A 17,419-nucleotide genomic window follows, 5' to 3' on the forward strand; every position below is an offset into this window, starting at 1 on the left:
TTTCGAATTAAGTGGGCTTTCGAATTAACCAAACATACAAAAAACATACATACGATTACTGTAAGTAATCAGAGGTGGTCATTTGCTGTCCCTGCTAGTTTGCGGCTCCAAGGGTTATGTTTTCCAGCAATCCCCGGTCCCAGTTTTGCCGCTAAATCGGGGAAACAGCAAGCCTCTCGGCTGCCAGCGCAAAAAAACACACACAACACAAAAAAAATCTCCTGGTCAACTGAAATGCGCGCCTGCGGAAAAGAAGACTTACTTCACTGCAACACAGTGGTGACACGTGGGCAGCATGTCACCTGCTAAACCTAAAAACTATTCTGTAATACAGGGTGCGCCAACACAGACACAAGAAAGAAGTCACGAAACCACAAACGCCACCACAAACGGCGAATGTGGTGTCGTGACTTCTTTCTTGTGTCCGTGTTTGCACGCTGTGTCTTTTCAGAATGAATACTTACCAACTAGCTCAGCTCTCTGTTATTCTAAAAAACTAGCAAGCTGTGAAAGAAACAGCGCCGGCCCTGCAACTTTGCCTTCTCGCGTTGCAGACACATTTTTTCCATTCACTATGAAGTCGTCCGTTCGAATAACGTCGGTGGTGTCAATGTTTCTCGCACACTCTTAACGTGTTCAGAATCGAAGGTGAATCCGCCACTTTCCTGTCGTGGTATTGCACGCTTCTATTCATCCCTATCATCGCCGTCCCTCGGCAAACTAAGCCACGACACCTTTCCGCTCATACCTCTGTAGCCGGAGCGATGACTCGGTACACAGCAAGCCTTCGGCATCGTCACTCACGTACACCATCTGTGTCCTCGCACACATCTCTCACACCTGTCAGTCACACAAATTAAGAAACAACGAGGGAAACTGAACGCCGATACCGCCAGCCAGATTCCTCAGGCCCCCAGCTCCTGTTACGCAGCGAAGCTCTCCTCCATGCCCCCCCCGCGCTTCCAGCACTGCCGTGCGGCAGCTGCGGCGACATAGCGAGCTCTCCCCATAGCATTACGGAGGAATTTCGTGACCAGAAAAGCATTGAAGGACTCTGGTATCCATACAGTGCATTGCCTTGTGGCTCCCAAGGGCCATCGTTTCCAGATTAGTTTCCGGATTAGCGGCGAAATCGGGATTGAGAATTGGCAGATGGGGGCACCCAAAGTTTTCGAATTGACTGGGCTGGTACTGACCAACGCTTCAAATTATCCACTAAAATTTACATTCAAAATACGGGACCGCAGAAATCCTTTGAACTAAGCGGGATTTCGAAATAACAGAGTTCGAATTAATGAGGTTTTACTGTATTTCTTTGTTTTTGAGTACATTTTTATGAAACTTTCGCAGCTTATGTATATTTATATCCTGATTTGAAATATGCAATGAATTTTTTAGTACACTAAGCTGTTTTTAAAATGTCAAATATTTCATGTATATTGTTGGGAACAAGATTTATTTATAAATTGTGAGAGTTATAAAGCAAATCAGCATATCACAGTGAGCTGGAATCAATACTGTATGCAGTAAAACAAGAATGGATGTTCCAGGCCCATTTGAGCAAAAGTTATGGTATGTTGAACATTCCCAGCTTGATCCCAGCTTGACATCGCTCACTTGCCAAATGTTCAACATACCATAACCTTTGTTCGAATGGGCCTAGAACATCCATTCTTGTTTTATTGCATACAGTATTCATTCCACTTTATTGTGATATGCTGATTTGCTTGATAGCTCTCACAGTTTAGAAATAAAGCCTGCTCCTAACAATACTAAAACCTTTTAATAGTTTCAAAACTACATATTGTATTAGAGCAAGAATCGCATGTTTGAAATCAGCACATAAAAATACATAAGCCGTGAAAGTTTCATAATGATATGCTCAAAAACAAAAAACATGTTTCAGAAGCAGCGTCTCCCCTTAAGTGAAAGGCAGGGAGGTTAAAGCTGTGTAGTTTTAAAAAAAAAGATCTCTCAAGGCCAATGACTCTACTGAGATTATTTGATTGAGCTAATGGTGATGAGCAAGTAAATTGCAGTTGCCGCCTAGCTCGCTTACGGCAACATTCATGCCTAACCACTGTTACCGCTCTTGCCCAGCTGCAAAGACATGCACACCACGTCTTGTAAATGGCGATTTCAACACTGAAGCACGTGCCTGACCATAAACTTTTGCTTAGTGCAAATAGGTGGCGGCATACGAAATCATCTAATCTAGCTTGTTGTATGAGAGCTTAATAATAATAATTGTTGGGGTTTAATGTCCCAAAAACATGATATGATTTTGAGAGACACCGTAGTGGAGGGCTCCGGAAATTTCGACCACCTGGGGTTCTTTAACGTGCACCTAAAGCTAAGCACATGGGCCTCAAGCCCATGTGCTTGAGGACGAAATGTGGACGAAAAGATAACTTGCCGCCTACATGGACCGAAAGTATGTGTCGATCCCTGCCGGCGGCAAGTTATGTTATTGCACGTGTTTTTTGGAAGGTGTGATAAAGCTTGTTCTAACGGGGTTTACTTTTAGCAAGTTATTTTTGTAGTAATGACGTTTCACTTTGCTAGTGGACTGACAATGTAGTAAGGTTGACAACTGGGCTAGTGGTATGGTTCCACTATGGTTAAAGCAGCTCAAGCAACACAGACAGGCACTTGTTGAGTCTCTTCCTTCATCTGTGTTGTTTGTGCTGCTTTAACCATAATGGACTGATAATGTCGTCATCAATGTCAAATATGGCTTTGTTGTTGGCATAGAGGATGGAGTCAGTGTAAATAAGTGATGGTGATAAGTTGCTGATGTAAGTTAGGAGTAGGATAAGACCCAAAATTTATTCTTGCTCAACGTCGTGGTTATTTGTAGAAGAAGCAGCAGCTCTGTAGCTAATAACTCCAGTGCTGTTAGTAAAGTAGCTTTGCAAAAGTGTTAATGCAGGTTCGTAAATTCCCAAGGTTGTAAGTTTAGCATACATAAGCTATTGCTGCAGCAGATGCTCACAGGACTGCAACAAATGGGACCTTTGTTCGGTCATAACTCGCTCTCGTACTCGGTGGACCCCCACCCAGTTAGCCTGTAGCGCAGCAGGCACGCTTGCTCGATCGGTCATGTGGTGGGCCTTTGCCCACAAACTGTTACTGTCGTACTGTGTAGCATCCCGTATTAATAAACCCTCATTTGTTGGCAGTCTTGACTGTGAAGCCTTCTATGCTCTGTGTCAGAGAGTCGATGAACCCCACCGTAGCAGGTTTTGTGCATTGGAGGCGAATCGTGCACTTAACAGACTGCCACTCATAGGGTGAGCGTAGCACAAACCTGTCTACACAAGGGAATGTGGAGCAAACCTGCTTCTGTCCCTAAACATAAGGCATTTCCAGAACTTATGAATGATCAGGCACAAAGTCTGCCCTGCAGTGAGAGACACTCCTAATGTGTTCACACAAGAACTTATTGCAACTTTAGTCTCCTGACGTGTTTGTCCTGGCAGTTTTCTGGCATGTTTTTGTGTGCAGCATATTGAAACGTGTATCTGTGAATATCAGGGACATTCTGAGTGGGCTTGGTCACTATTCTTTATTGAGCAAGTGCTTGCGGTGCATTCAAATATTTGGAAGTGGAAACTTACTGGACTTGAACATCATGTAGTTTGCCTGATGCATCTTTTGTTTCGTTGCATTCACATGTACAAATAAACCTCAATATAACAAACATCACTAACAAAATTCTTGATGCAACTGCATATTTTGCTTTCAGAACTTCATGTCGATAGAGCACTAACTATTTTAACCTCAATATAATGAGCTGTGCTTAATATAATAAAATTTCTCTACTGCTGCAAATGAAGACGGAAGCGTATGGAAACTACTACTGTAGGCGCAAGTAGTCAGATGGTTGAATTCAGTAAGGTTGTTTGTGAGTATACTTTTCTAGTTGTGTGCCATGCAGCAAAGAGCAGCCAGCAAAGCTATTTGCTGAATAGCTGGCATGACCTCAGTATGTCAGTGCACGCAGCCCTATCTCGGAACTCGGAAGCCATAATCTGGCAAGTGCAGTGTATTGCCGATGCACCAGGGGGCATCTGTTTTGGTGCGTTGCATGTAGTGCTGTAGCCTTGGTTTAACAAGTGATGTGTTTTTTTTTGTGGCTACTGCTTCTTGCTGCTTACGTCACAGCCTCTTGAGGTTTTTGACAGCTTGAGTAGTGTATATAGCAGTATTCAACACAAGACCTATCACTTAGTTAGGCTGTTATCTTGCAAGCAATCATGGAAAAGATAATGTTGCAAAGATGTCACTGCACGTTTCAAAATACCGCAAGGCTCGCTCTCCACAGTCTTGAAGTGTGAAGAAGGTGTTTCTGACTCCATGAAGATAGGGGCAGACTTCTGGCGAGATAGCTTTAAATATTGAAACGAACTGACAACTTCTTACTGAAAATGAGTGCTTTCAGGGAACTTATCGCCGCCGCAGTGGCCAAGGGGTGACTGTGCTTGGCTGCTGACCTGAAAGACGTGTGTTCGAACTTGGCCACACTGATTGCATTCAGATGGAGGCGAACTGCTAGAGGCCTGTGTACTGTGCAATGTCAGTGCATGTTAAAGAACCCCAGGAGGTTTAATTTATCTGGAGCCCTCCACTACAGCTTCTCGTAGCCTGAGTCGCTTTGGGACATTAAACCCCATAAAGTAACCAGCTAAGTGAGCTTACCAATCCTATACCCACAGTATTGCTGTTTACTCCATAGAACTGGCTTGCAGTTTTCTTTCTTTTCTTTTTTTTTTTTAACAACAGCGACCAAACTTTTAAGCACTTTTAGAATGCAATGCCTGGTCTCATTTGGGCTTAAACCAGAGCACTACCACCTACTCCATAGTACTGATGCATAGCGTAAACTAAAATATTAGATGACTTACTGAATCTTGCTCAGTTTCTTGGATGGATTTTCTTAGGTCAGACGGAAGTATATTTTCTTGGCTGGAATGTAGGTCAATTTTTATAAAAGCCTTTGTATTACCATACTTCATGGGGCCCAGTGTTTTATAAGGCTGACCTTGCTGGCAAGACAATGTCTACACTGGGAGTGCACTTCAATGCAGGATGAACCTTCTGGATCAAGGCATGTGCGCAGGATTCCTCATCCAGCTGGCAGAGGTATGAGCAGTGCTCGAGCTCGGCGCTCTCAAATGCAGTTCTCTTCCACTGGAGGTCTCTCTGCACTGTCTCCTAGCAACAGAGATTCTATGGATCCTATTGCTGGTAAGGTTGTGCTATATTGGTACTAAAAAAAGCGCCAGGCCGGCGCAGAACACGCAGCACAGTCACAGTGAAAGCTGGAAGAGTGGCCTTTCCAGAGCCTGTTGTAGACTCTCTTGGGGCAACTAACACATGCAAGGCACCCACTACGCCATAAACCACCCTAACTTTCATAAAGTAGGGAAGCACCCACTATTCCATTATTCGTCATTCCGCGGATAAGTGAGGTACTTGCTACACATCTGTAAGTCATTATGTGCACTTTGTTTGTGCCGTGGCTGATCGTGATGAACAATTATGGTTGAACCATAATGGGTTGGAAGCATTGAACGACCCACTCGTTGTGCAATTCGCATTGTGTGACACCTGGTTGTTTACTCTTCTACGACGCTATATTATGTATGTTAACGCGATTCCTTGACCGATATGACACCTGTATAGGGTATTATTGCGAAGGAGTTTGAAGCACCAGTGTCGCTCTGTGGTAGAAGAGTCGACTGCCACACAGAGGGCTCGGGTTCAAATACCATCCAATTCTAGAAATTTTTTCTCATGTCATTTTTTCTTATTTTTCGCGATAGCAGTTACGGACACCAGCAGCGGCGGCGGCAAATAACTACGGCAGCAAAATAGACTCTTGTTGTGATCTCATAACAGCTTTCGCTGTAATATATAAGGGCCTCAAACACCTTCAATGTCACCAGAGCCATGGCCGAGAGCACAGAGTGGTTGCTAACCAATGGCTTTGTAGGTGGTGGGTGGAATCAAAGAATAACAGCCTGCCACCGGTGGTATCTGTCACCCAGGTTGACTCCATCACTTCATCTTGAAAAGTGACATTGAGGGCGTGGAGCCTTACCTTCTGCTAGAGGTGGTAATGCTTGGTTGATGATGATAGTTAGTGAGAGTGGCCAATGTTTTCAGTCACATATATAACAAGTTTTATTATTGACTCTTCTGAGAAATGCAAAACAAACCAACCGACCTGCTAACATGTGTCGCGTACCTTGGTGGTAGTACAGTGGCAGAAAAGCATGGAAGAAACTGCTCCCATTTTGCTGGTGGCATTAGTGGATGTGTAATTTGTTTGAGTGGATCTCTCACTGCAGGTCGGTTAGCACGACACACGCTGCATTTTACGCTATATTAAGCAGGAATTTATGGGGTAATTTCCTGTCACTACCCCGTGTTTTTTAATTGTTTTGAGGTATTAGCTTCGAGATACTTGATGTATGGAATGAAAGATAGTTTTGAGTCTGGAGTAATGCGTAAAAATTTATGTTCAGTGTTTATGTGCTATCCATGTAGCATATCAGGATCTGGTATAAGGCTTGTCTTCGTAGAAAGAGAAGCAAGAGCGTTGAAGTAGGTGTTGCTTAATCATATTCATTTGCCCAATTTGACACACCATTCATTGCAAGCTGAACTTGATGCTCACATATTGCAAGCTCAAAAAGTCTTAAATCCTAACTGCACAACATGCAGAAGCAAAACTGCAATTCGGTCTAGTTGGAACAAATTCATCCTTCACTTACTCGCGCAAAACACACAGGGACTAAGGAGACACACAGGGACTAGAGGGACTAGGGACGAAGTCGCGCCTGTCCTCGTAAGTCTCCTCTAGTCCCTGTGTGTTTTGCGCGAGTAAGTGAAGGATGCACAACATGCACATCATAAAAAATGCCATATTAATGCACAAGAAGGGAGATGTTAAAGGTACACTAAAGGTAAACAGTTTACGCCAGAATGAAAGGTTAATGCTTAACAACCTCAAAAAACTTGGAAGACGCTTGAGCTTCTCCTTCAAGGGTAGAATACGATAGCAGAGGTGAGACAGCTGCGCATATTGCGCATTTTTGATACGATTCCGTTTTCCTGCGCCAAGCTGCTCCAAAAGCATAAAAATCGCAAAAATTGCACCGAACTGCTTCGAAACAGCTTCAAAAGCAAGAATTTTGATGCCCACATCAGCTCCAGTAGCAAAAAAAAGACAGAGTTGACAACATGATCTTAAGCGGCGCCAGGAATAACAATAAAATGACATTTGCAGGACACATAGACGCGCCCAAGCGTGTTTCTTCTATGCACCTTTCTAACGAAGGCTCCCATGGTGCCGCCATAATCCCCTCTTGGCTGTTGTAAATATGCGTGACCCTGCAAAAATGTGCTGCCGTACCTCGAGCGTGCTGCTTCTACTCTCTAGGCTGTAATGTTCTGGCGCTACTTGTATTTTGCATTTAATGAAGCCATCGCACGCTGCATCTGCACATCGGGTGTCTGCGGGTAGCGAGAGACCAACGTGGTAGCAGCACTAAAGACTCGTTGTCTAGTGCGCGCCATGAAACTTGCACGATTTGTGGACCCGTGGTGAGAGAACGCGCGGAGCACTGGCAATTTATGCTTGTGAGTGTTCAAACCAGTTAAAACGATATTAACGGGAACCTCGGCGCTTTATTCGTGGCTCATGGCGCGTTGGCGATCGTATGGCACAGTTTTCATACACGGTGATTTGCCTCTGCTTCATGTCGGGTTTTTAATCAAAACGTGCAACGAGCACTTTGATACGCCTAAGAGGCATTGCTTTGTGCCGGCTGTGGGCTACACGAGCATTTAGGCTTAGCTTTACGACCTTTCTATCGGTCGATGGCCGTTTCGCTGTGTGACTGGCACGCCTTTTTTTTTTTTTTTTTTGCAAAAAGTAGAACAGGCCTCCGTACGTCCGGTGCTTCGTTTACGTGAACACATTACTTACGCTGTGCGGTGCCTGAAGCATGCGGTGTATGGTCGGCGGGCACTTTACGCGACTCACGGAGCAGTGCGCGGGGGAATAGCAAGTCTATGTATTATCGCAAGTCTGTGTAGAACAAGCCAACGCGGGCAGTGTTAATACTGCGGTTGCGCGCGTCAAGAGGCATTATCACCTACCCTCCACCCCTCCTCCCGCTTTCGATTGTCTTCATGCTCAAGAAAATGTTAGGGGTTCCGCGGCACTCACTCTGGAAAAGCCATTGGGGTTCTCCAAGGTCAGAAAGCTTGAGAACCCCTGCTCTAGCGATATTGCACGAAAAGCGGCAGCAGACTGATGCGAAGCGCGTCTGTGTCGTCCCCTAATAAAAGTGTGCTGGACGTTTACAACGGCGCTACGCTCGCAGTACCATGCGCTCGTGTTTGACGAGATAGTCACAGGGTGTCTACCGACCGGGAAAACCGGGAACACCGGGAATTCTCAGGGATTTTGGGTAGTCTGGAAATTCTCAGGGAAAACTCAGGGAAATTCTGCTCCCATCAGGGAAAATCCGCAGTAACTTTATTGAAAGGCAACGAAAGTCACGGTAGCGCTGGCTTGATATTTTGTGAACGCATTTTTCAAATCAAACGGCCGCTGCGGCTGCGGGGAAGTGGCGCACCTCGATGCTGTCATCGCCTTCGGAGCGGTGAAGTGGGAGAGAATCCGGCTAATGCGTGGCATGCGGGAACCATGAACCACGACACATCGTATCGCGCAATGTTGTCAGGGTGTTCTGTGACTACGCAGTGTAGTTCTGTATTCTTTCTCGCGCGTGCTGTGCGTTAGCGCCCGATATGGTGTTTTTGTTATCACCACGTGTCAAGTAACAAGCATGATTAGTTGTAGAAGCGATAGCAGTAGATGTAACGAGCTTGAGCTATCTTGCAAGCGATCGTGATCGTTTATGAAGCGGATGTCTTTGACAAGGCTGGTATCTGGCAAGCCATCCCGATCGGCGAGAAAAAGGACGACGCTTGTTGGCTGTTATCGGAGAGCTCACTCGCTCTGATCCCGAGCTTCAAAGATGCTATTTAGGACTCCGTGAAGAATAGAATAAATTTCCAGGCGAGAGCTAGCGTAACTAACGGCCCCATTCACAGCAAGTGAAAGCTTTTTTCATTCTTTTTTTCCCGATGAGGGCACTGCTGAAACAAGTTTTAGGTAGTCGACCGATATTTTGGGGGGCTGCAGCTCGCAATTACCAGCCACACCACGTGGATGTTTGCTACAAAGCCGAATTCCAAAACTTTTCAGAGCCAAGGCATAGCGGCGACCGAAATTCGCGACACCGGCACGCGTCCCATTTGCTCGATTTGGCGCACGATGTCGGAAAACAGTAACGTTTCCACCTTAATCGGATGTGCCGTAATTCAGGATGTTGCCGTGCTTTCATGCGATCTTAGCCCGCAGCTATATTGCTTTTTTTGCGATAGCAATTATATAGACACTCCGACGCGAATTTTTTGCCTTTGCCATGATCTTCCTTATCAAGTCCAAATCGCGATTACATCACCCCGCGCGTTGTATATGCTATATGCGCGAGCGAAAGCACGCGAGCGCTGCCAACGAACGGGGCTTAAAGGGACACTAAAGAGCAAGACGATTTTTCTCGCATTAGTAAAGTAGTCTTCCACGATACCAAAAACACCACGCTTGCTGCGAGAAGACGCTTAATAAGCGAGAAAACTCGCAAAAAGAAAATACAGGTAGCGACGCCACCTTGGAATTCCCGCACCATTTGCCGTGACGTCACATATTTTTGACGGTGCCTGCTTGGGCCTTCGTAGTTCCTAATCGGTTAAATCGAAGTACATTGTCCTCTGAGGGGGCCAGAGATTTGACATAACGAGTTTGTGGAAATTTTGTCGAGCCAGTGGCGCCAAAATACGTTAAATTCTCTTTGAAATCTCTTACGTCACGAATTACAAAGTTTGGCGTGAAATTTAAAAATGAAACTGTGAAATTGGTTTTCTCCTCTAATAATAAACCTATGGTGGTGAAATAAACTACACAAGAGTTCTCCGAGCACACTTTGTCAATCTAAACCAATTCGTTGTTTCTCTTTAGTGTCCCTTTAAGCAGAGATGAAACGAGCTGACTGTCTCGTTCGCGCGATGGGCTCATGGAGATAGGAGCCGGCGGGTTGGGGAGGTGGGGGGGGGAGGTTGGGGAGGTTGGGGAGGGGGGCGTAGTGGTGATCGCCCTCCCCCCCTTAAGCTGCAGCCCCGTCCCCTCCCTTCAGTGCTTGTCATCCACCTCCTTTGTCAGGCCTTCTGTTGAGTTTGCCCCCCTTTTTCAGGTTGCTTTGCCTGCCACTGCCCAAGAGGGGTAAAGAGAATCTTGTCCCTGCTCTCTACCTCTCTAATAGCTCTACCTTTTCCTGCTTCCCTATGCACATTTACAACGAAGGCTTCCTAGGCACCGCCATAATCCCCTCTGGGCTGCTGTAAATATGCGTGACCGACCAAAATGCACTGCTGAGCAAGGGCGTGACCGACCGAAATGCACTGCTGAGCGGGGGGGCTTCAGCCTTTGTACCCCCCCCCCCCCATTAGGTACCTGACTCCGCCCCTGAGCCATAGATAGGGCACTTCTCTTAGTGCAGCGGCTGCGTTTCCTGAAGGAGCGAGCTGCTAGCCTATATTCATATAAAATTCCTCTTTTATTCGTATATAAATCCCTCGCGGTGAAACTATGACTCTTTTTTTCTAACATGGGATGGTTTTCTATGTTTTGCGTTCGTGGAGAGCAAATGGTTCGGCTGGGCAACATGGTAGCAAAGGCGTTGCATTGCTCTGGGCAACACGCGAGGATTTGACAACAACCTGCAGCAGCAGAACAAGCGCAATTCCACAGTTTATTAAACCCGCATTTGTTTCGTATATACATGTGACACTCTGGCAAGGCATCTAACTGTGATTGCTGCACCTCAGGCTCAACAAAATTGATGTTTTTTCACGCAAAAAATCAAAAAAGTTTTTTCATGTTGCCATATTAGTCGAGCATTCTTGTGGCATTTTCAGTTTAAGATTAATCCTTCGGTAACTATGCCTTGCATGAAAGGTCGAATTTCAGTTTAACGAAGGTCGAAGTTTCGATATAACGAAGTGATTTGCCGCTTTTGCCAACTTCGCTATATTGAGGTTTAACTGTTCTATGTACTATTCAAATGAGATTGTCGTTTTTATTTTCTAACGTGCGTATTAGAGAGTGACATCACCGAGCGATATGGTCTCTACCCATCTTGACATAAAACAAAGTTTTGCTTCACTCAGGGAATTTTAGCAAAAACACCCAGGGAAAACCTGGAAAACTCAGGGAATTTAGAAAAGTCAACTCTGTAGACACACTGAGTCAGTGCGGCGAGGTTTCTTGGCGCCGTGCTCTTTGAAGGTGGTCCCACAGGCATGGGCGTCCGGAGGGGGGCGTGCAAGGGGGGACAGCTGCCCCTCCCTGGAATTTCGGATATTTTTTTATGCGGTTCCATTTACTTCTAGTTCTCCTGGTGGCAAGGGTTAACCTTGTGTGGCTATCCAACCTAGGGTAAACCATATCAGGCTACAATAACAGCGTACTAGTACTGCCGTTTTGCAGACTTGTTCACATGTTCTGCCACGTCCTCTTGTTGGGCTCTGTGGTGGGTGGTGGGTGGTAGGTGCTGTTGCCGAACAAGTCACTTTCATGGGATCCTCGAACCCTTTTGCAATCGATCATGCCCCGGAAAGGGTGTGCACTGACGCAACCTCACTCTTCTGTCCTAAAAACAAAGAAACTTTCCTGAAATTTCATGTCCTTCACTGTGAGCAATCGTCAACAAAACCTAGAGCAATTTGGCCATTCCTTGTGGCCAAGTGCCTAAAAGAGACCATTGCACCAGTTATAAGGCTGCAAAAATGGCAAGTGGCAATTTGCTCCTCGAACTAAAAGACTAGGAACAGCACAACAAACTCTCACACCTCGTAGCATTGGGTAACCTCCCCATCCCTGAGCGCACACCGAAACATGAACACAGTGAAAAGTATAGTATCAGACGTAGACCTGATGGCATTGAATGAAGAACTCCTCGACTAATGGAGGGACCAAGGTGTAATCCATGTGCAGTGCATCACAATCAGACGGAACAACAATGAAATCGTAACAAAGCATTTCATACTCTCTTTCAGTTCAGCCACATTACCCGAGACTCTTGAAACCGGCTATGTGAAACTTCATGTCAGACCTTACATCCCGAACCCGAGGCATTGCTTCAAATGCCAGAGATTCGGTCATGCATCTCAGAGCTGCCGAGGGCAGCTTACTTGCGCTAAGTGCGGCACAATCGGTCACTATGCTGATGGCTGCAGTAATGATGAGGTCCATTGTGCAAACTGAGATGGCAGTCACCCCGCATGCTCTAGACGTTGCCCAGCCTGGAAGAAAGAAAAAGAAATAATTACTGTAAAAATAAAGGAAAATATAACGTTCTGTGAAGCATGACAATGGATTTCATCATCATTCGCACTGAAAACATCTTTCGCTGAAGTGGTGCAATGGGGGGCGGCACCACTACGACCCTGGCCGTTGCCCGGACCACGCCTAGCATGCCGAGGCTAACGCCACCCGCCCCTAAGGTGGTAGCAGCCAGCGCTCCCTGCCCTCGGTCAACCTGTCCACACCAATGGCGTCTGCAAGCTCCGGCAGCAGCCAGGGCAATGAAGAGGCCAAGGGGGCCCTATCAACCTCCGGCTCGGTGGGGGCAAAGACTTCGTCGATCGAAGTGAAGCCCGCGTGACGTGCACATCGCTCTCTGGAGCGAGTGTCCAGTGCCTCGCAAGAGGCTATGGACACCAATCTGTCAGACACCGACAGCGCCTAAGGGGTGGCGAGATTCCCTTGACTGCTCCAAAAAGGACAAAACACCAATTACATTGCCTGACAAAGGTCCTGTAAAATAAGTCAATCTCTATCCTTTTGAGACACACAGCACAATTTTTTTTCTTTCATCGTGGACAAAATCATACCATGGAACAGAAGAGGACTACTTTGAAATGTAAATGACATGCAAGAACTGAGTAAGTTCAATCTACAAGTGTGTGTAAGAAACACACCTAACCCCCAAACACACGAACTTCCTCCGACAATACATTACTTTCCGAAAAGATCGCAAGGATGCTGTCGTATCATCAGGTTGTGTGGCCATCATAGCTGATAGAAATATAGCATGTCAGCAATTGAAGCTCCAGATGGCCCTTGAGGCAGTGGCTCCTACTTTTAAGTAAACTCATTACCATTTGCTCTTTGTATATACCACAACATCAGCTGCACAGACACGATTTAGAACCATTAATAGATGAGTTCCCAGAACCCTGTTTGATTCTTGATTTTAATGCACACAGTAGCTTGTGGGGAGATTCTCATTGTGATGCACGAGGTCACCTTATCGAACAACTTTGCTTTTCCTCTGGGGCACGTCTCTTGAATACGAAGGAGCCCATTTACTTTAACCTTGCAAATAAATCATACTCTGGCATAGATCTTAACATTTTATCGCCGACGCTTTTACCTTGCTTTAAATGGAATGTCCCTAGAAACCCGTATGGGAGTGACCACTTCCCAATAATCCCGTGTACGCTGAACCAAGATAACTACCCCTGCAGGTTCCTCACTGGAAGGTTGACTCAGCTGATTGGGAACGGTACTGAACCCTTACTCACATGACGGGGGCTGAGATGTCCACTCTAACCATAGATGATGCTGTTACGTATTTTACAGCTTCTATACTTGACGCCGCATCTAAATGTATTACTCAAATGAGCCGCATGGGTTCCAAGCAACGTGTTTTATGATGGAACGATGCATGATGGAACGATGCAAAACAAAGTGTGAGCTTTGCTTGGCAATTCTCCAACAGAAGAAAACCTAGAAAATTTCAAGAAGGTCAAATCACAGGCCAGGAAAATGTGTCGACAATCTTGACGAGAGAGCTGGACAAAGCTTAGAGTATCAACTTGTACACAGATGAGGGAAAGGTTTGGCATAAGGTGAAGAAAATTAAGGGCCAGCAAACGTATTCCCTGTCATTAGTAAATAGCCATGGGGAAAGCTTGGAGGATCAAGCTAATTTTCTTGGCACACATTTTGAACACATATCGAGCTCCTCACACTACTCCGAAACCTTCCAAAAGTACAAAGCGCGAATAGAACAACAAAAGTTAGAAAGAAAATCTGCAAAACTGAGGCGTACAACGAAGCATTCCACTTAGCAGGACTGCAGGCAGCACTGAACTGTTGTAATATGTACGTCTACCCCAGGTTCAGACTGCGTAATATATGAGATGCTGCAGCAACTAACCTCCGAAACACAAGAAACTCTTCTTTCCCTCTACAACCTTATATGGTTTTCCGGCGAGATCCCCTCATCTTGGAAGGAGGCTATTATAATTCCAATTCTAAAGCAGGGAAATGATACTTTCTCTGTATCAAGCTAGAGACCTGTAGCGCTAAGAAGTTGCCTCTGCAAAGCATTTCAAAAAATGGTTAACTGCGGCTTTCTACGCTTTCTAGAATCAAATTGCTCGACCCATACCAGTGTGGGTTTCGAGAGGGTCGATCCACCACCGATCATCTCATGCGTATTGAGTCGCGCATACGTGGCTTACGTGGTTTTGGATATTGAGAGACCTCTCACGCACAGGTATACGTGGTAATATGTTCAATGTCATCGAAAGCTTTCTGTCTGCAATGTTTTTTCCCAAACATTTGTACAGGAAACCAGAGTGCCATAGGGTGGGGTGCTCAGCTGTATGCTTTTTATTCAGCATATCACAATAATCTGAAATCAAAAATGGATGTTGTAAACCCATATGAACAAAGGTTATGGTATGTTGAACGAGTGAGTCAATTTCAAGCTGGGGTTTCACTCTCGAATGTTCAACATACCATTACTTTTGTTCTAATGGGTTTAGAACATCCATTCTTGCTGCACTGCACATAGTTCTCATTCCAGGTTATTGTGATGTAGCGATCTACTTCGTAACTCTCCGTTTAGAAAAAATCGTGCTCCCCAAAAGACACATGAAATATCTTGTATGTTAGAAACTGCACATTATACTGCAAAATTATTACATAATTGAAATCGGCACACGAATATACATACTCTGGAAGTTTCATCAAAATCGATCAAGAAAAAATTTTTTTTTTTTCAAGTGCCATGTCCCGAGGACATAATACTTAAACCAAGGACCTGACGTTACACTGCCACTTTCTGCGAATCAGCAGGCATCCAAGAGGGATCACTACAGTTCACCGGCTCGTTTTGAAAGGTTTTCATTTTGAAACTGATAACCATGGTGCCACGATTCAAGTCAAGCCTCAGCCAGGCAATAGATTAAATGGCATTGCTCATTCTATGTTGTGTGCTGTCAGTGGGCGCATTTTGCACACATTTTACTGAATGTAGTGTGGCTATGTAGTGTGCGTTATGGATTACGGGACCACATGCTAGTGCTCGTTGGTGTCAGACAATGTAGACCATTTGGGCACACCGTGGCATCATTTCTACCTGGTATTTTGCCGCTGCCAACTAGTAACGAAACCTGACAGGAGCTTTCGTGACACAGCACTGCATGCTGTGGAATGAAAACATTACCATTAACCAAGTGATAGCACGAGTGCAGTCAGCGTGGCCAACTGAAACCAGAACTTGTTGACACTACTGTGCACTATGCTCCATGGCCGTAATATGTAGCAATAATTCTCGCCTACTGCATGTTTCTTTATTGTTGAAATTTACATGAGTTACTCTAACTTGTAACATGTTGCAGTAGTTGTGTGATCAAAATAGAGGGTCTGACGTCATTTTATGAGGTACCGCAGTGCACAACAAAGGGTACCACTACAGTTTCTCAGTTTTGTTTTCTTACTTATGCTCTGCTCTTGCTAAGAGTGGTGTATTTATTGCAAAAGCCTTATTGTCAAATCTAGCTCTACTTAATATTTTTTTCCTTTAGTGTTCCTTTACGCTTAACCTGACCAGTCCCAGTTTTCTGACTGCTGAGGCATCCCAGCTTCCTGGAATGAAACTGGTGTGTTGTTTGTGGGCTAGTCACTTGAGCAAAATGGGAACTCGCATTTATTATTTTTTTAACGAGAAAGGATTGTTTGAACGCTTTCTTTCTCATTGTCTTTTTTTATCTAGTCGCTCTAGCAAGGTTTGTTGTGTATAAAAACCCTATGTATTATGTACTAAGCAGTGTGTGGACGACTGCCTTTGTGCGTGTGCTAGTGTTGTGCTAGCTCTGTGTTCCCTTTTCTGTGCAGAGCTTCTGTCACAGCTTTCATCAGGTGTGCGACGCACAGCCACTTTGGCAGCACCAAGCACGACATCGCAGATTCAGCAGTTGCAGATGCAACTTCAGCTGGAGCGGCAGCAGGCGCAGGCAGCACGCCAGCAGCTGGAGCGATTGCCTCGGCGCCAGGCGCACTTGGCCAGCCCGGCCACTGCGGCTGCCACACTGCACTGCCCACAGACAGCCACTACACCTGCCTCTGTGCCTAGTGGGGAAGCTCCTGCCCCTGCAGCTCATTTCCTGCTCTCCAGGTGTGTATCCCTGCTGCATGTGGTGTTTGCTATGACCACTGCTTTGAAACAGCTACCGCCGCTGTAGCTCAATTGGTAGAGCGTCAGACACATTATCTGAAGGTCGCAGGTTCAACCCCAGCCGGCGGCAAGTTGTCTTTTCATCCACTTTAATTTTTTCACATTTATATCATAATTAGTAACTACAACACAGTTAAAAAGACTACAAATTAAGTCCCCTATACCTTCGTTGACTGTTGGTTTTCATTAACCTTTTGGCAAAATGTGTGTGCTCAGCCGTACCATGTAACAACACTCATACATATGATATAGCCCATCACCACCACTGTACATGTACAGCAAAAACATTCAAATGGTGAAGATACTTCGATACATTAGCAAATTTGTTATTGTAGATCTAGCCGCAAACGGATATACACAAAAATGTTTGCTTGAAAATCTCTTAACCGCAACCAATTTTGTTTCATGTGAATGAAACGTGTGTTAGTATCTTAACACACATGTATTTCTTGCCCAAAGTATATTACCGTATATTGCCGATTGTAAGTCGACTCCGATTATAAGTCAACCCCCCAACTTGCAACCCCATCTAGGAAAAAAAAAGTTGACTCCGAACACAGCCTCATGCTCAGCCATAGCTCACCAATAAGTTTTTCAGAAGAGGGAGTGATGCAAAGAAACATTTATTTGCCCGTGAAACATTGCTTACGACTCGTCGTCGCTTGAGAGAAGGACGCAGTCACGGTCACTGCCATCGTGTGAGCCTCTGCTGCTACTCGCCGTTGGAAGGGGTGCCGGTGGTACTG

At 45.4% G+C, this 17,419-nt stretch overlaps 1 protein-coding gene and 1 non-coding gene across 2 annotated transcripts; both read left to right on the forward strand.

Annotated features, from left to right (window-relative positions):
* Window positions 1-5,069: 5,069 nt before the first annotated feature.
* On the forward strand, window positions 5,070-16,680 carry LOC119375904 (E3 ubiquitin-protein ligase KCMF1). Its single transcript, XM_037645929.2, has 2 exons — window positions 5,070-5,250; window positions 16,334-16,680. Exons 1-2 carry the CDS (start codon window positions 5,085-5,087, stop codon window positions 16,678-16,680), a joined length of 513 nt encoding a protein of 170 aa, XP_037501857.1. The 5' UTR covers window positions 5,070-5,084.
* Trnam-cau (transfer RNA methionine (anticodon CAU)) lies at window positions 16,671-16,743 on the forward strand. Its single transcript has one exon. It is a non-coding gene; the product is annotated as a tRNA-Met (tRNA).
* The last annotated feature ends 676 nt before the right edge of the window (window positions 16,744-17,419 follow it).

Source organism: Rhipicephalus sanguineus, unplaced genomic scaffold (assembly GCF_013339695.2).
Source record: "Rhipicephalus sanguineus isolate Rsan-2018 unplaced genomic scaffold, BIME_Rsan_1.4 Seq10104, whole genome shotgun sequence".
Lineage (NCBI taxonomy): Eukaryota > Metazoa > Arthropoda > Arachnida > Ixodida > Ixodidae > Rhipicephalus > Rhipicephalus sanguineus.